Source organism: Ascidia mentula, chromosome 4, assembly GCF_947561715.1.
Source record: "Ascidia mentula chromosome 4, kaAscMent1.1, whole genome shotgun sequence".
Taxonomy (NCBI): domain Eukaryota; kingdom Metazoa; phylum Chordata; class Ascidiacea; order Phlebobranchia; family Ascidiidae; genus Ascidia; species Ascidia mentula.
In genome coordinates, this window is record NC_138569.1 from 21,786,271 (window position 1) to 21,805,402 (window position 19,132).

General features: G+C 37.1%; 5 protein-coding genes across 5 annotated transcripts; 3 read left to right on the forward strand and 2 right to left on the reverse strand.

Moving 5' to 3' along the window:
• The first annotated feature begins 1,769 nt into the window (after positions 1-1,769).
• LOC145897663 (cathepsin D-like) lies at positions 1,770-4,599 on the forward strand. The gene is made up of 9 exons (XM_082986052.1): positions 1,770-1,897; positions 2,052-2,193; positions 2,263-2,386; positions 2,460-2,566; positions 3,120-3,310; positions 3,364-3,460; positions 3,534-3,707; positions 3,772-3,870; positions 4,269-4,599. Exons 1-9 carry the CDS (start codon positions 1,842-1,844, stop codon positions 4,464-4,466), a joined length of 1,188 nt encoding a protein of 395 aa, XP_082842178.1. The 5' UTR covers positions 1,770-1,841; the 3' UTR covers positions 4,467-4,599.
• A 1,342-nt stretch (positions 4,600-5,941) lies between these two features.
• On the forward strand, positions 5,942-11,174 carry LOC145897646 (rab5 GDP/GTP exchange factor-like). The gene is made up of 10 exons (XM_082986032.1): positions 5,942-6,092; positions 6,174-6,418; positions 6,617-6,768; positions 6,892-7,058; positions 7,327-7,542; positions 7,777-7,879; positions 8,118-8,215; positions 8,671-8,835; positions 9,332-9,534; positions 9,993-11,174. Exons 1-10 carry the CDS (start codon positions 5,991-5,993, stop codon positions 10,288-10,290), a joined length of 1,749 nt encoding a protein of 582 aa, XP_082842158.1. The 5' UTR covers positions 5,942-5,990; the 3' UTR covers positions 10,291-11,174.
• Positions 11,175-11,666: 492 nt separating this feature from the next.
• Positions 11,667-14,701, forward strand: LOC145897639 (gamma-tubulin complex component 5-like). Its single transcript, XM_082986023.1, has one exon. It carries the CDS (start codon positions 11,714-11,716, stop codon positions 14,510-14,512), a length of 2,799 nt encoding a protein of 932 aa, XP_082842149.1. The 5' UTR covers positions 11,667-11,713; the 3' UTR covers positions 14,513-14,701.
• Positions 14,702-14,705: 4 nt separating this feature from the next.
• On the reverse strand, positions 14,706-16,061 carry LOC145897655 (uncharacterized). Its single transcript, XM_082986043.1, has one exon. The coding sequence runs from the start codon at positions 16,029-16,031 to the stop codon at positions 14,712-14,714; it is 1,320 nt and encodes a 439-aa protein (XP_082842169.1). The 5' UTR covers positions 16,032-16,061; the 3' UTR covers positions 14,706-14,711.
• LOC145897670 (zinc finger HIT domain-containing protein 1-like) lies at positions 16,061-17,366 on the reverse strand. Its single transcript, XM_082986060.1, has 4 exons — positions 17,171-17,366; positions 16,950-17,048; positions 16,594-16,739; positions 16,061-16,467 (listed from the first exon to the last, which is right to left on the reverse strand). Exons 1-4 carry the CDS (start codon positions 17,315-17,317, stop codon positions 16,332-16,334), a joined length of 528 nt encoding a protein of 175 aa, XP_082842186.1. The 5' UTR covers positions 17,318-17,366; the 3' UTR covers positions 16,061-16,331.
• Positions 17,367-19,132: the final 1,766 nt, after the last annotated feature.

Below are 19,132 nucleotides of genomic sequence, written 5' to 3' on the forward strand. Positions count from 1 at the left end.
AATTTAAATATAAAATGTGTGTTTTGTGCAATAAAGGCCATCCTTTTAGTTCTCCAACGTCCAACTTAATAAGTTTCCTCTATAATTCCCCTATACACATAGTCGAACATGACGCTGTTGTAAATTATCAATTTGTGGTTGGGGTTTTTAAAACATTTTATTCGATAATTGCTTCTATTTTTTTAAAGTCGTAAGGGGATGTCAAGTGAACCAGGCAACAGGACGAACCAAAAATCCTTCTTGTAAAAACAACCAGGCGATAGTTTCGGTAAACTTAAAGTGCATATGACACGGCCATGACAACTTTGCGTAAAACTAAAGGTACATCTACAACAAACATATATCCAAAGTTTCACGGTTCTACGTCAACTAAAAAATGTAAGAAACTGCACGAAAAGTAACGGCGACCAAAAATCGTAAACCTTTTGCGCTAAGGAGAAAATGACATCACATAAGGCACTCGCGTCGAAAAAATGCATTGTTTAGATAGGAGAAGGCGCCTTTTTTGCAGATATCGAATAGTTTCAAACATGGGAGAATCCACAGATTACGTTACCGTAAAGGTCAGGACAGGGTTTTGCATCAAACAAAAATTTGTCATTGTGACGTCACGAATCAAAGGCTTATTTGTCTCTAATTAGCGGAAGACCATAGCGTATAGCAGAAACGACATAACTGTGAGTGGACAAAACTACAATGCTAAACTAACGGTTTGTCTCTGTCGTGTTTTCAAAGGTTCATGTATCACGTTAGCGATCATAAATGCTGTAACAACAAGAACACCCTGTCCCAGTAACTGTTTTATTATTACACAACTAAATAGGACATAATAGGTCGAACAGCGGCCATCTGTCTTCAGCTTAAATTAACATCAAAATCCGTTTATTTCACTTGTTTCCTTTTTGTCCCCTGTTTAATGCAATATTATGCTTAAACCAGTTTTACAATGTTTTCCATTTCTACGCATAAGGCTTGCTGCCAGCACTCGCGCACGACCGAAGCGCCTTCTATGACGTCACGCAACAATATCTCGCTTTCGCACTGTATCTCAGAAACCAGTCGTCGTATCAAGCTACTTTTTTCTCCAAAAATGTTCTAAAGTTATGAACATCTCTTAGTTTGATTATTAACATGTTTTATTTTTCCGTGTCATATGCACTTTAAAATCCCTGCTAGGTCACATATGACACTGTTATTTCGGGTGATTAGTTTTTTTCCCATGCTCTCCTGACGACTAACCGAAATTAAAAATCTACGCATTATCAGCATTGGAGCATTTGCGCATGTTGTAGTGATCAAGGTTTGTATGGAATGATAGCAATGTGACCGTTGGAATTCCCAAACGTACAAGATTTTCAATGCCATGGAAACTCGTACGTTTTCCAGCATGAAAACTTCATGGAAGGTTTAAAATATGGCCGTTTTTACTTACTGTTAAAATCATCAATGACCCATTTAAGAATACCTTGTTGACTATACTCTCTCAACCATCAAGAACTGTATCTCCCATTGCAACCTTTTGCATACAAATATAATATTAATACATAAATGTCGTTGTGCGAATGCTGACTCAAAAAAAGATAAATTCAAACCCATACATGGGTAAACGAATTCATCGACCAGACAACAACCTTTGATGTTCCTTTTTTGTATGAAACTGAATGCTTATTGATTTAAGTTTCGGATCTATACAAACTACAGGAAGGGACGTGGAGTTCTTTTGCTGCCTTCAATAGTTTATGGTTTTCTTTGCAGGCGTCAACAGCTTATATCGTTGTACAACAAACAACATCAGTTCTTTGATATCATATGTTTCCAGTCATTGCTGTGTCATTATCAAGATGATGAAAGTAATTTTGTTTCTTCTTTTGTTTGGAACACTGAGCAAAGGTTACAGGTGAGTGTTGCAAATTACAAGTGCCTGTCACTGTGGAATGTTTGTTAACTATTTATTTTCATGCAAAGCTACCTCAAGGCATTGTATATTTTTAATGTCTGACGTTTTACGTTGATGTAATTCGTTATATTTCCAAGTTCTGGTATGTTTTTAGTATCAAGCTGCGACGTCAATGGGTAGTTGCACATTACGAAAAACAATCAGACAACACTAAATACCGCAACAACACTAAATACGCCAAGTTCCTATCTGCTGCTGGTGGAATTGGTCGCGAGTCACTCTATAGCACCAATCAAGTAATTAAATGATATGAATGTTTTTTTATATGTTTTGAGCGGATTAAACAAGTGAATCTTTTATGCCAGTACGAGTTTTTTGGAGAGATATCAATAGGAACTCCCCCACAGACATTTACAGTTGGTTTTGACACGATGACATCAAATTTGTGGATTCCATCGATTCACTGCAACAAAATTGACAAGTCATGTGGTAAGAAAAATCTTCCGGTTTTCAACTGTGTTTTAGACACACTTTTTCATATAATTACATCCGAATTTTTCAGTGAACCATCGCAAATATGACAGTGCTGCTTCCTCCACGTATGTTAAGAATGGGACGAAAATATTTAATCAACTATCGAGTGGTTACTGCAGCCAAGATGTCGTCTCGGTAAGGAGTTTTCAACTACAGTTTGAATTAATTTTTATTGGTTGGAATATCACGTGCATGGTCCTAATACACAAGTAGCAATAGACAATATTGGGTCTTAAACTTGCAAACATTAATTTGTTACACTTGGAATGATTTTGTGCCAAAACTTATATAAAATGCAAGCTCTGCGTATTTGAGTCCAAATATCTATTTGATTCCATTTGATATAATCGTTCGTTGACGTCGCACCGCGAGATTCCCAACAAGCAAATATGCCACCTTACCAAATAGCAATGGGGATTATAAGACACTTGCTCCCTCATGTTTATCGTGTTCGGAATATTTTCGAAATTTTTTTGGAATGATAAATAATAGTCAGAATATTAAGTGACGGCGAGCTACACCTCATGTTTACGATTATCTTATTCTGTGAAGCTGGAAATAGCACAGATATGCGAAATGTTTGTACACAAGACGGCATATTGACGAAAAACTCAAGTTTACTTAAAAGTAAATCCCTACTTTTTATCAGTAATCTGTCGACAAAATTGATGAATAACTTTTGATTTAGATTGGTGGTTTGAAGAGTTTCAATCAGACGTTCGCTGAAGTTATCAGGAAACCTGGTCCTGATGATCGATATGATGGGATTGTGGGATTAGGATATCCACAAGCTGCATTGAACGGTATCACACCGGTGTTCAACCAAATGTTCAAGCAAGGAGCAGTGGAAAAAAATCAGTTTTCGTTTTCTCTAAACAGGTGAACCAGACTAGAAAAACCACTTTGAACATTTCTAACGGTCAAACATTTAGGAATCCATTCGAGTCAGATGGTGGGGAGTTGTACTTGGGTGGTGTGAACCCTACAAGATTCACTGGCAAGTTTAACTACCACAAAGTTGTAAAGAAGGCAAGTAGCAACTAACACTCTATGTAGGCCTATGGAATGGAAAATGCATTTAGATTAACGCTTATTTTTTTAGGGATATTGGCAGGTAGCCATGGACGGTTTGACAGTTGACGATAGCACTGGTGTCAAATGTTGCATTGGAGGCTGTCAGGCTGTTATGGCATCTGGTGCAAATTTAATCTATGGACCAACGGTTGAAATTACGAAGCTCAACAAGACTATTGGCTGCCATCAGAGGACATATTTCGTCAGAAATATTAATTATTCAATGTTATTAACTGAAAATTAAACAGGAATATTTTGTCTTGCAGTGCTTTACATCCTGTAAAAGTATCTCGAAAAAGCCCAATATCACCATCACTCTCTCTGGAATTAAATACAAACTTACACCGGAGCAATACATTTTTCAGGTTCGTCGAGTAACAGGGTGTTTATAGTTGATTGTTAAGTTTGAAGGAATATTTTTGATTACGATGGTAGAGATCCCCTATACGTAAATGTGAAGGTCGCCGGACAAGTTGTGCGCATGTGCAGCATAGCATCATGGTCAAAACACCCCGTGAAACCGCTGAGCTCTTGGGCCTGTTCAGCCCAGGGTCGTGAGTTCAAACCTATACGGGAACCTGAATTTTCGGAACTTGCTCCGACTTGTCGGAACAATGTATTTGATCTAGCTTACTTGCGATAGCTTAGCTGCGAAAGCTTAGCTGCGATAGCTTAGCTGCGATGGCTTAGCTGCAATGCCAGTAAAATTAATTGTTAAATGTACGTTAGTGATAAGTTAACAAACACATGCGCTTTGTCATAGTATGAAAAGAGGTGCTACTCTGCATTCACTGGTACTGACGTTCCCGAAGAAATTGGAGGTCCATTTTGGGTACTTGGTCAGTGGTTCATGTTCAATTACTACACCACGTTCGATTTTTCCAACGACAGAGTGGGATTCGCATCCCTCAAGCCACGGACCAGTAAACACCCCGATCATCGGATGTTACTAAGAAACTGATGAAGATTATGACGAATCTTGTGTTGTTTCTTGAAATCGTTTCAACCACTACAAAGCGAAATCCTAAACTATTTCAAAATCGTCTGTGAGTAATTTCGTCTCATGCTTTTTGCACTGTTTTCCTCAGAAGCTTTTCAGGAAAAAGAATTTCATAATTAATGTCAAATTACCGGATGGGGTTTAATAATTAAAAAAGGAACACAATTCGATCGTGTGTTTCCTTTTTGTACACTTAACAGTTGCAGCAACTGATTGGCAGAAATAAAGTATCCATAGAGCTGTCCAAACGGAAAAATAAACATGATATCATTTTTTTGTGATTTGTGAATTGCAATTACTTAATGTAGCTATAGACACTAAAGTATGTGCGAGACTAGAATTACCGGTATTGTAACCGACCGTTTGCTGGTGAGGAAGGTTAAGCCTTTACAGTTTACACTATCAACAATATCAAGGCGAGAGCAAACAGAAACCTAGACAATGGATTTTACTTCTTTCTAGCTCAGCAACTTCTGAAACGACTTCCGTGCATTTAATGTCGAAGATCCTGTTTATGAAGTTGTTGATTGTTTCGTGTCCATCACACAATCCTAGGAAACATAAAATGTTTCGCAGCTTACTATGAATTTGTCCTCCCTGATAAATTAATCATTCAGTGGCACACGTTTTTTCTCTGCATGCAAAACAGCCATAAGTATTCCAAATAACATAAACATTATTTTAATTATACAACAGTGTAAACGACAATATGCTGACAAATTAATTAGGAATTGGAGACCCTATACCGACATGCTAAAGTTAAATGCCAGATTACTTTAGTGATAATGACATTTTCGCGCGCATTGCCTGGTCAGACAACCACAAGCTGAAGTCCGAATAGCACCGGCGTTCTTGCACAAATCATACCGATATGATTTGTGCAGTCATTCTAGCTTGAAAAAAGCTCTCTGTGAACAAAATGTCCTCCGCTTCTGTTGATACGTCTACGTTTGCTGTGGCAAATATACACGCTTCTTCTTGCAGAGGCGGTTCCATGGTCGATGGTTATCAGATAAAATAGTGTATTAAATCATGACATTTTAGTACTCATGATTACTGTCCACATAATTAAACGAAACCTAATCTCATGCATAATTAGACGTGTCAATTAAAAAAACGACGGCCACAATTTGGTTGCTGACAGCATATCGCATTCATGTTTTTGATGAGGTTTTGATATCAATAACTTTGAAATGATTTAAACGGGAAAAACTCAACTCCTCTACGTTTTTAATGGTCACGCTTGAATGCTTAACAGTCAATATTGACAAAAGCCCTGGGCCTGTTGTTGATTTTTTAGATTGTATTCTGTATTGAAAGGAAGGGTGAAGTAAAGTTATGCCTTTGCAATGAATGAAGTACTGTGTAGGGGTAAACTGCAAGACAATACACGCGTAATTAATGTTGTTTTTTTTGGACTAATCCACTTTAGTTTCTGGTTTAGCATTGAAATAGTTTATTTTGTTATTTGTCGTCTTTAAAACTATGGATCCCAATTATCCCCATCAACGCAGAGGAATACACGTGAATGAGTCTGATTTAATGTGCAAAAATGGCTGTGGCTTTTATGGAAATCCACAGTGGCAGGTAATGTGCATCAAAGTTGTGTGGACTAAACACAAGATGGCCATACATAGCTTATCAAATAAAACTAACCTTTATTACCAGGGTTACTGCTCAAAATGTTGGAGAGAGGTGTATCACAGACAACAGCAATTACAAAAACAGAAGGAGGAGGAACAGAAACATCAAATTGAATCAGATCATGAATATGCTAAAAAGCTTCAGGAACAAGAAAATCAAGCTGCAAGACTTGCCCGAAATGCTTCCAATAATAGTTTACCATCCCAAAGCACATCACCACAACACCAAGCAGAACAACCATCCACACCAGAACCAGTTGCACTTAAAAGGTTTAGCTAAATTTTCCATTTCATACGAGATTACCTTTAATCTGTATAGTATGAAGTACCTTTTTTCTCACAAACATACATGTTGCAAATAACATGTGGTGTCTTTAACTTTTAGTTAAAACACATTTAAGATAAAGTCTTCTAGAAGTAAGTACACACAATTGATACTTGGGAGTCACATGAAAGTTATGTTTTTAGACCCTTCTCAAAGTTTGAGGAAAAGCGTGTTCAAGCTAAAGGATTTCGCAGTCGAACTTTGAAGAATTTTTTTTCCCCAACCCAAGATGCAACGTCCCATTCTGCAAATATTTCTAAATCACCATTATCTTCAAAAGTGCATCAAAGTGAAAGTAAGACGAAATATTTGGCTTCTCGTATGTCCTTTTATTAAAGTAACATGAACTTCCATGTTGTGAAGTATGGAATTTGGCCAGCTGTTACACAATGCATATATTGATATATATGTAACACAGAGGCAAACTTGCATGGAAACTGGCCAAAAAGAAGCAGACAGCCAAGCTTTGAAAGCAAGAGAGCACATTCAGACTTCTTGGAATTTTTGAAAGCATTTCGTGAACCCCAAGCAAAAGACATGTTGAAGCAATGCAAGCATTTCATGGAAAGAGTAGTAGAAAATGAGGTAGTGTGTTGCTTGTACTTCAGTCTGGAGTTCATAGGTAGTAATTATGCTTTCTGTTTATGATGGTAATTTTAAAATTTTGCATAGATTTACTTTGCTTAAATGGAACAATTTGAAAGTGGTTGGTTGTCCTGTAACCAATATTTTGCAAATACTACTAGCAGCTCACAAACATCTACAGTAATAATTTGTAAAACTTGTTTGTAATCTACAGAATGTGTTAAACATCCTGTGTATGTCAAGTTACATCGTTCGTTTAACTTTACAGGATGTTACTATTGATGAACAGTCAGCTATGATACAAGACTTTTACCAAGCAATGAGCGACCGCCTTATTTCCCATCCTGTCTTCAAACAATACACATCAGACACTGATCAAGAAAAAATCATGGACAATATTGAAAAGTTCCTCATGACTCGCCTTTATCGCAATGTATTCTGTAACGACCAAACTGATGACGAAATAGAGGATCTAAAAGTTCAGGTAAAACTATTATTGGTTTGTCTTTAAAACAAATTTAATTTGGTTGATATAGTTTTGTGTACATAAAGATGAATTTGGCGTGGGAAGGCCAACATTTTAGTTAAATTCTATTTGTATGCTTTTTCTTTCGGTTTTTGTGGAGATGTGATTCCATTGTAGCACAAACATGAAATTTTTTTGATTACTGACCTGTGTTTGCTTCACTGCCCTTGGTTATTGAGCAGTTTATTGCAGACTCGAATCAGAAATCTTCATTGGATAACTGCAGCTATGTTGGATGCAAATATCGACGAAAACCGTCCAAGCGTGACAGAGTGCACTGACAAGGCAATTACTGGTAAGGTTTGTTACTGGTAAGTCCAGCTTCAAAAAGTAAAAAGAAATGCTGCTGTGAATAGTGGACAATAAATCCAAGTGTGAAATTTGTCACAAGCTAGAAAAGGTAGTTAGCGGTTTTGTCAAGTGTACATAACACAATATTACTCTCTTTTTTGTTTGTTATGAAAGTAGAATAACACAAAATACCGTTTCACAACCAAATATCAGTCATAAAAATGCTTGCAAATGTTTTGCAGCAATTATTGAGATGGATTCCAAACGTGCACCCCAGGACAAGCTTGCCTGTATTACAAGATGCAGTAAAAGTATTTTTGAAGCAATTCAAAACACCAAGGTAATTTTAAAGTAATTTTGGCAGTGCATCTGTATTTTACCCCAGCTATTCTTTAAGTGGCTCAGCTGTTTGTGTTTGTTGGATGATCTTATATACTTTTCAATGTACCCTGTAATATGGCATATAGTATTATTTTCATCAGTCACAGAATACTGAGGCCGGATAACCGTTTGAGTATAAGCGTGTTACCATGGTATCAGGATGTGTTAGCCATATTGTAAACATTAAAAAATTGTGAAAAAAAAATTTTTAATTGAATCCAACTAGTTTCAAACATAATTGGTTTAACCAGCTGGTTTTATTAAGTCTGGTACCAGCGGCTCTCAGCAACTGCTTGGTTACCACAAAGTATTTTCTTGGCTGTTTTATGGACCCTGGCACAGCCCACATATTATTTGCTCCATTGTATTTACATATTTTTTGAAGACTTATTGTATGTTTAAATTTCAACAAAGGTTGATGGATCAGCAGCGAGTGCTGATGACTTTTTACCCGCCCTCATCTACATTATACTGAAAGCTAATCCACCGTTACTGAAATCAAACATTCGTTACATAACGAGATTCTCCAATCCCAGTCGAGTGATGTCGGGAGAGGACGCATATTACTTCACCAATTTAGTGAGTAAAACCAGTTAATTGGCTTGTTTAGTGTTTGCATTACTTGCTTCATCTCAAATATGTTTTTTTTTGAAAAACATACTACAAATATTTGGGTGCAAAGTATCTGGAGTTAAGTAGTCTAAATAAAAAGCCAAAGCTAGAATGCTGTTCATCATAATGCTGGTGCTGCTCATTCATTTGAGTACTGATGATGAACCCTGTACGAGTTCGAAACGTTTACCAGCATTATAATGAACAGCATTCCAGCTTTGGCTTTTTTATTTAGAATATTACAATTATGTTATTGAGTTTGTTGAAGTGATCAATGCTATTACTCCACACGCCAAATGGTTCAGCTTAAAGCAAATCCTATGCTAAACGAAATTTTACTACTTCATTTATTGTTTAAATGCAATAAAATCTACAAAGGAGATGTCACAGCTTTGGTCGTAAAACTTAATTGCAAAAACAACATTCTACAAAATGATTAAATAAGGAAGTAATTATTTCACAGTGCTGTGCAGTATCTTTCGTTGAAAATGAAGAGAATGGTTTGAATGCTGCCAGTCTGTCACTTACCCAACAACAATTTGATGCTTACATGAATGGAGAGATTCCTAGCGGTACACAGGAAGCCGATGGCCAAGAGAAGAAGTTGTGTCCAGGTTTACGTCTAATGTATCAGAACCTCAATGAATTAGCATCACTACATGAAAGGTAGATCGAAGTGGTGATTGGTTTTGATTTAAAAGTTACGGAAACTACGTTTGTGATATTTATGCTAACATTAAGTGCACAGTGATTAGTTAGTTAAATCCAATGAGAAAATATTTGGTTGGCAATCTGGTCAATTTTCTAAAAAAAAACAACACTGTTTTAGGAACACTATTGACAGAATTGCTCATAATTCTGAGAAAAAACAGACTGGCCTATACTATTTTAAATTGATGATGGCATAAGTGCTCGCCGAAACGTCCGCATGAAATATGACAATGTTGACAATAGTATCCAATCTCTTCATTCTCAGGAAACTGTTTTAAAGTTTAAGATTTAATCTTGCTTAACTGCAATTGGTGAAAACAATACAATTGTGGCTGTAACATTACAGCCCAGACAGTGGTTAAAATAGAATGCTATGAAAATGAACCCATACAATTTCCATTATTTTTCTCGAGGACCGATCGGTTGTTTGAGGAAGCACACGAAATGCGTGAAGGAATCGAGAGACATTCCGAGCGAATCCGAACAGAAGTTGATAAATGCCTTTCACACAAAGCAGCAGACCTGGACTACCCAATGTGTAGCGACGGGTCAGCGACAGACGGTTCATCAGCATCGTCATCACCATACAACGATCACAGAGACATTGAGGAGTTTGCCGGTTTGTCGGGCGTTCAACATTCGTCGCTCGACGAAGATGTTTCAACGAGCCTTCCAGCTCCTTTGGTTCCCACTGTAGTTTCGCACGAATAATTCCCAGTCGAGTCTTCCTAGCCATTGGACTTGCCTTGCTAGTGGCGCCAACACCGTTTAACTTGTTTATGGATTCCGCTTTTAAACCACACGAAGTTGGTGACTGAAACGTGTAGGTTTTGTAGCCCCACCCCGTAGGATGCTTGATACGGCCCAGTTCATGCTTGTGACGTTTATTGTTTTTTGAAAACTAACTTAAGAACGTTGACTACTTTTCCTTCGGTTTATTCCGAGGCCACAGATAAAAGTGCGATCCGAATTTGGTTTTAAACCTTTATTCGGTTGATGGGACCAACGCCCACGACTGTCATTTGGACTTTGTCTTTCGTTACTTCGGGAACAGACAATGCAATTGCCACATGACAAATCACGTGATGATTTGACGCACGAAAGATAACTCTGTTAACGTCTTCTTAGTTATCAAAGTTTACTAAGTGATAATCGCCGAAGTTATAAACGAGTTGATAAAGGCGATGCGCGTGGGCTCGCCTGCTGGTACAACGTATTGCACTGACTATGTTTCACGACCCACGCATTCTCGCTATCAATCACGGCGCGTGGGTGCTGTTTATTGGTGCTTTTTTCGTAAAAACAGGCTATGAGTGTTAGTACCACAGTACATATGTGCGCGTAGAGAATTCTTTTGAGGTTCACAAGCGTTCTATTTCAGTACTTTTTCACACTATTACTTGCGTTATTCTACATTTTCTCTTACTTTATGCGTATCGAAATGGCATATTTATGGTTACGCTTTAGTGAGTTCGCCTATATTTTGCTATGCATTTCCTCACAAACATTGACCGGTAAAATAGATTGCGCAATATCGTATAGGTTACTTACTTGATCTTGCATACCTATTCTTTTGATGATTATACTTTATTGTATCCTTACGATGCTTGGGTATTTGTTAGTTTGTATCAAATACAGCAATAAGGCTAGTGATAAACTTTAGGGGAAAATTTTCACCACATCAAATGTTCCAAGCAGTAAAAAAATTCTTTGTTCCGCCTACGATCTAGCTGTGTGAGGAATTAAGTAAGGAAATATGCGTTCTGCACACCGATTAAGTAACGAATATTATTGCAATAATAAGGTTTAGAACACGATTGAGAGTAGACCAAAGAAATGTGTTTAAAAAGGTTCAAAAACGATTAAATTTATATTCAATAAAAACGCTAGATGCAGTTTCTACGAATAAATATGAATTTTGCGCCCGTAATAAACATAAATAAATATAATTTCGTTATTTTACTTTGAAGAAATATATTTTGCAATCGCACTTGATTTCTATGAAAATAATTAACTTGCAAAACTAAAAATATGATTCAGCAATCTTTGACGCGTATAATTTTTGAAGTTGGTTTTTATTTATTTTGCTTTTCTTTGTAAATAGAGTCACACTGTACATAATACTTTGCTTAAAATGTATAATCAGAAGTTTCAAAAGAGTTTAAAGAAGCTGACGTCAAAACTAATATCGACTTTAACGGATTTTAACGAAGGGACTGAAAACTATGATTCGTGTATGGAATTTTCCCTTTCTAACTTTCTTCATCATCGATATCTGGAAGCGGACAGTCACAAAATCGGGCGCCAATTTACAGCGCTTAGTGAAAAGTTTTTCATTCATTCCCAACCTGAAAAAGCAAAATTGCTGCAGAAGTTGTTCACTTACTTTGTGTCCAACAATATTTCCGAAACCAGTTATTCTAAAAGCCAAGTGCATTATAGTTTACTCAATATTATCCTGAACCTGTCTGATAGACCAATAAATGCCTCCTACAGCCAAACAAAATCAAAGGCCAAGAATAAAAAGCAGGACAATACTGACTGGAGAGCTTACCTTCTGGAAGGAGAGGACAATCCCAAGTTATGGGGCTGGGGTGATTCCCCCATTTCCTCAGATGATGAAGATGTAAGTTTTGACCTGGAGCAAGTTCCAACTAAAACCACACAGAATGATGAATGTCACCCTTCACATGTACCACTGCCAGTTTTTAAACAACTAAAGTCAGATAAATGTGTGAAATTGGTTGAAAGCTATTGGAAACACAAAGTGTCAGATTTGGATCGACAAGCCATTCACAGTGGTTTGTGCAAGGTGCAGAGTCAACCAACTAACACCCGAGCAACTTTTTTGACCGAGTGGCATTTGTTGAGGGAAACAATTTGGCTTCTATCAGGAAGAGATAACTTACATGTTTATCCAGATGAGAATGCTTCTGAAAAGTTACTACTTTCACATCAAACTGAAAAAAGTGTCCAAGAAAATATAGCCACGTTTGGCGAGTGTGGCAAACACATTTCAAAACTTAGAAGTTTTGTCTTTTCCTCTAAGTCTCATGAATCGTTGACTTATGAAGCATTTAGCTTCGGATTGTTGGCATACTTTAAATGGTTAGAAACAGACCTTATGACCTTGGAAAAGCTTGTCGTAAAATTGGAAGACACTTTCTTGCTTGATGATTTGAAGGAACAGCTCATGCATCAACTTAACATATTAAATACTATCAGCAATGTATATGATTCCTCAATTGGCGGTGATACTTCTGATGACACAACAGCTGTAAGAGCATGTCGCTTGCTTGGTGCTATCAGTTCTGCTTTACTTGACGAATGGAACCAACAGATTTTGGATGGTAGTGATAAGGTGAACAGTGTTGACGTCTTATTGTTTCTGTGGCTCGAGACAATTCAACCATACATAAATGTTATTGATGGATGGATTAGTATTGGTGAATTGGTTGATCCAAAGCAGGAGTTTGTGCTGCAACGACAATTAAATGTACCAAATTGTCAGGATGTGCAGTTCTGGAACAAAGCAGTTTCGAAAGTTGTTGTCAATGTCAAAGAACAACTACCATGGTTACACCAACTGCTTGAGAAAGTTATTACTGGTGGCAAATCTATGGAAATTGTCAAGACATTGCTAATACAACCTAGTAAAAACAACTTTGCACCAAATGCTGGTAAAGCAAAGACCAAACTTTATTCCATTTTCAAGACAAACTTTCTTGCAATGCTTGGAAACGTTGCTGTTTCACAATCAGACTTTAAAGAAGGAAAAAAATCCACTGCGAAACAAAAAGGAGACATTTTATTGCAAACAAATTTCAAAATTTTATGTGACCAGGAGGACTTTACCGAGCCAGTTGTTGCAAATTTGTCAAAGTTGTGCCGAAGTGAGATACCTTTGCCTGTATTAATACAACGGTCTCTTTATCCCTTAGTTGATGAAAAATGCAGATTGGCTTGTAGAAGCTTGTTGGATGTGTTTCAATCCCACTTTGGGTTAGCATCTTCATTAGAAGTGTTTCATAACTTCCACTTAATGGGTTGGGGTGATGTGTTACATGAATTCTGCACTAACATATTTCAGGACATTGCAAATTACGGCAACATTAGCCAGGATCTGGTGGGATTAAACATTCTTCTTCAGGAGGCAATCGCTCAAAAATCATCAACACCAGTAGATGTTTATGTGACACACAAGAGTTTAAAAAATAAGCTACCTGACCGTCAAGGATTGCTTGGAGAGAAAATATGCAAGAAACAGCCACAACGGCATTCGATTACTTTAACCGATGATTTGCACATTGCATATGATGTTGTTTGGCCTGTTGCTTTAATTCTATCTGAAGAATCCATCGAAACTTATCAGAGAATATTCAGTTATCTCATGCAAATCAAACGTGCTGTGCACAGCGTTGAGTGTTTGAAATTTGAAACAATTTTTGAGAAGAATGGCCCAGATACTTGTCAGGGTGACATGCCAGTCTCGTTGAAATCACACCGACTTGCTGTTCTTCGGGCTAAAATTTTGCATCTGCTCAAACATTGGCACAGCTTTATAATGGTTAGTGTTATACAAGCTGAGAAAGCAACGTTTACTGACCAACTTCAGAATGCACAAAATTTAGATGACATTATTCATGCACACAGTGAATTCCTCAAGCGAGTCAGCTCACTTTGCTTGCTAGAGAAGAGAAACCAAGCTGAAAAACTGGTGCATGGTACCCTGGTGAAAATCATGACCCAGGCAATTGCTTTTGGGATGATTTGGGAAAGAGGTGTACAAAATATCAGTGGCAAATTACTACTCAAGAAGGAATCTGACTTTAATGAATGTAGTGAATTTTTGGGCCGTATTTTGAAGACGATTTCAAGCAGAGGTTCAATGCCAGTTTTAGATTCCTTGGCTTATTCAGTCTTGCCTCCTTAATTCTCTGTGGGAATTGCAAATGAAATACTTTTTGTTGTTTAAAATTGTGTCAAAATAAACTTTATTCTTTTGAAAAATTTTGTCCATGGTTTAAGAAATACAGGCGAGACACATAGAACTTCAAAAAGAATGCAGTTTAGGGTTGCAATAGAACAGTAAAAAACATTAAGAGAATATTCCGAACACATACAAAAATCAATTATTTCCTCGTAATGACTTTCAAACTTGCTGCAATCTGTTCTTCATTTTCTTCTGTATATTTGGACAAAGTTTCACAAACTTTATCACAGTTAACAGCACATTCAACCTTTAGTTTATTGAGGTTTTGTTTAAGTTCCAGTTCTAATTCTTCAAATGCTTTTGGTCTGTTAGAGTGATCATCCTTTGTTATGGTAAAATCCCTTAAAACATTTTCATTTTGCTTAAACGCAGTCAAAAATTGACGCAAGGTTTCATCAGACTGTGATTCCTTCATTCTAAACCATTTTCCCACAACTTCCTGAAGAGGGAGACAAATTTTTTGTTGCATTTCCTTCTCACATTCTGTGTAGGCACGGACTACACCCTTCAACAAGCTGTTCATGTAGTGTGTTTGTGTTCTGTGATAGGCTGCACTGTGCTCCAACTTGACTTGCATTTCTTTCATCTTTATCTTGTTCATGTGCATATAATAACTATGAAGTTTGCACAGCGAGTTCACACAGTTTTTTAACTCCTGCCTACGGTGCAAAGTAGATGGAAGACTTAGGAGAATCTCATCTGGTTTAAACATTCCATACTTTTCAGGTTTTTGAATGACTGCCCAAGGTGCAGAAGGATGTAGCAATGAAACAGATAACAAGTCCGTGCAACAGTCATCAAGTGTGTGTATGCAAGATTCTGTGTGATCCTTGACATCAGTAAATGCTTTGCTGTAAAGGTACTTTTCGGGAAAGTCTGTTGAAGTGTTTTGTAAATCAACAGGAAAGTTAGCACAGAGCATGGTTTGATAAGATACAAGTTGTTTGTATAATTTGGATAAGTTTAATTCAAGCTTGGCAACATGTTGCATGTTCAAATGTTTGCTGTTTCCACTGCAAACATCCAGACAGGAAACTTTTCCTGTTTTCGCAAATTTCCATCCCGATATCTGAGGTAAAGACAAATTTTCCAAGTTATTTCCTGCAGACTGTTTGATCAAACTACCTTTAAGCTTCTGTAGCCTTTGTATGTGAGATACTAGGGATTTTCTTGCAATGGGTACAGTGGGTCCAGTACCTTGGTGTGCAAGTAGCTGCTGAAATTCTCCTGTGAGATCAATAATCTCATTTTCAATATCATGCATCACACTTTCACGACAGGACAGTGCTTCTGATAATAGCATGCATTGTCTCTCGAGTTGTATTACTTGTGCTTTAAGCATGTAAGCTCGTCGAATGTCATAACTCTCCTCTCGATTCTCTTCAGTAAGCTGTTGAAACATATTCTGCATGCTTTTTAGCTCAGATTTGAGATGAGCCACATCACTATCATGCGCCATAGCTGACTGTTTTAAATCAACCTATGATCTAAAGGCAAAAGTGTGTTGCATCATTTCACCTATTTGAAATAGGTTAGTACAGATAATAGTGTACAAAAAAATGTTAACCACATGGAAAACTAATGAATGAAAAGATGACATAAGATAACAAATAAACCAGTAAAACAAAACTTCAAAGGTGACCAGCTGCATGGTAACACAGTTCGATCTTTCCTTCCATGTCTCTTGTTGTGATATATCATTTAGGCATTGTAGACTTGCATGACACCACTGGCAAACATTGGCAGTCCATATATATTATCAGACAGTCCACTTAAGACATCTTGTATCTTGGTGAGTACCAAGACATTTAACACTGCAGTATCTTGCACCACATGACACACAGGTGTAGGCAGATGAAAACCCACAAACGGAACAGAAATGGCGAGCAGGAAATCTGTTAAACAATAATATAAAAATAACTCCTGTTAATACCAACAAAAGCCTTAGTACTACTTAGCCCTAAAATTATAACAACAGTATGCAATGCTGCAACTGAGAATCAGTTCATGTCAAAACTCACTTAGAAGGAGGAACAACTGCAGTAAAATAGTTTGGAAGTTCACTGTTTCCTAATCCGGTTCTTTCCTCTTCTAAAACAGCGGCAAAAGTTTTTCGAAAGCGCTGTTTAAAATGGTCTCCTCTTGTCCTTTTTTTCTTTTTTGATGGCTGTGTTTCAACGTAAAAAATTGCTTATGTAAATTTTTTTTTCGAAAAATATCAACGCCTTGACTGTGATACCGATGAACCTAACCATCAACATAAGAGGTTTTTTTCAATGAAGTTCAAGTTTAGTTACTTTTATCATTATACCGGCCCATTTTTAACAAAAACAAACAACAATTGTACATTTCCTTTTCGAACAAGATAATATTTGACCTGTTTCTCTTGTTCCACTTCCCCATCCTCCTGATCAGAAGGTATCCCAAATTTAGGTCTCTTTTTCTTCGGAGTGTCCACATGCTCCAAAGGATCTTCCTATAAAAATAGACAAAAACTATTTTGATAAAGGACACAAGTAGACTTTTGAATAACATAGCGGTTGGTTATGGCGTTGATGGTTTTTTTTCGGTTATGAGTTGTTGAAATTTAGTCAATACCTGAAAATTATCCTTTTCCAAAGCTTCTAGTTGTTTGTTAAGCCTTCGTTGTCTCGTGGCAACATCCAAAACCCTTCTAGAATTGGCTTCAAGTAGTCGAGAAGACTCACGTCTACCAGTTGTCGTTGAATCGATACCTGGTGGCATCTTTTTCAACTGTGCTTTTATTTATCTTGTTGCAGAAAATTTAATTTCTTGCTTCGTTATTTCGCGGTTGCACGTACCTATGTCTCATCCGAATTATCTGTGGCCAAGTTATGTATCTATCAGTAAACCATGGTATTTTGTTATTGAAAGAAACGATTTGTTGCAAAAACTGTAATAATGTGTTACAACTGGTGTTCTTTAAGGATAATAAACATTTCGTGCACATTAAATGTCAATTTACTCACTACCAATGTGTAGCTCTCATCCATGCAACCAAATGTAGGGAAAGCTACCAACCTAGCGAAAGATTAAAAGAATATTTTTAATTTTTGGGGAGATGTTATATAGGTTATAGTCCAAACTCGTGTGTTGTACTAAGCTAATTCTCAAAGTATCATTGATTTAGGTGCCATTATAGGTCATATTATTCTGTTTGTTCTAGTTTGCGTTCTGTTAGGTTAGATTATTTTTTTATCAAAACTTTTGTATTGGCGACTTACGTGTCTGAACATTTGTAACCTCTTAGATGTCAAAGGTTTCTCAATAATGTAGTTGATGAGAGATACTTGTTTAAAAGACTTGACAATGTCTGGAGCTAAAACTTCAAACCATAAATTACATTTGCTGTGGAGGGGATTTTCGAGAAGGGGCTGTAACGTTACGGCTAACATAGGTAAGCGTCCAAGATCAGTAAATTGGACAAAATCGGTAACCTAAATACGTGACTGCAGCGGCAAACAGGGAGGGTACATATTTTCATTCAAGGGGGATAATTGAAATCATTTACTTTATGCCTTGCACTGTGTCCACGATAGGTAACTTTGTTATACGTTAGAGTAGTCACGCTATACCTTGTACTATGTCCATGATAGGTAAGTTTCTTAATTGTTAGGGTAGTCACGCAATACCTTGCACTATGTCCATGATAGGTAAGTTTCTTAATTGTTAGGGTAGTCACGCTATACCTTGCACTATGTCCATGATAGGTAAGTTTGTTAAACGTTAGGGTAGTCACGCTATACCTTGCACTATGTCCATGATAGGTAAGTTTCTTAATTGTTAGGGTAGTCACGCTATACTTTGCACTATGTCCATGATAGGTAAGTTTGTTAAACGTTAAGGTAGTCACGCTATACCTTGCACTATGTCCATGATAGGTAAGTTTGTTAAACGTTAAGGTAGTCACGCTACACCTTGCACTATGTCCATGATAGGTAAGTTTGTTAAACGTTAAGGTAGTCACGCTATACCTTGCACTATGTCCATGATAGGTAAGTATGTTAAACGTTAGGGTAGTCACGCTATACCTTGCACTATGTCCATGATAGGTAAGTTTCTTAATTGTTAGGGTAGTCACGCTATACCTTGCACTATGTCCATGATAGGTAAGTTTGTTAAACGTTAAGGTAGTCACGCTATACCTTGCACTATGTCCATGATAGGTAAGTTTGTTAAACGTTAAGGTAGTCACGCTATACCTTGCACTATGTCCATGATAGGTAAGTTTGTTAAACGTTAAGGTAGTCACGCTATACCTTGCACTATGTCCATGATAGGTAAGTTTGTTAAACGTTAGGGTAGTCACGCTATACCTTGCACTATGTCCATGATAGGTAAGTTTCTTAATTGTTAGGGTAGTCACGCTATACCTTGCACTATGTCCATGATAGGTAAGTTTGTTAAACGTTAAGGTAGTCACGCTATACCTTGCACTATGTCCATGATAGGTAAGTTTGTTAAACGTTAAGGTAGTCACGCTATACCTTGCACTATGTCCATGATAGGTAAGTTTGTTAAACGTTAAGGTAGTCACGC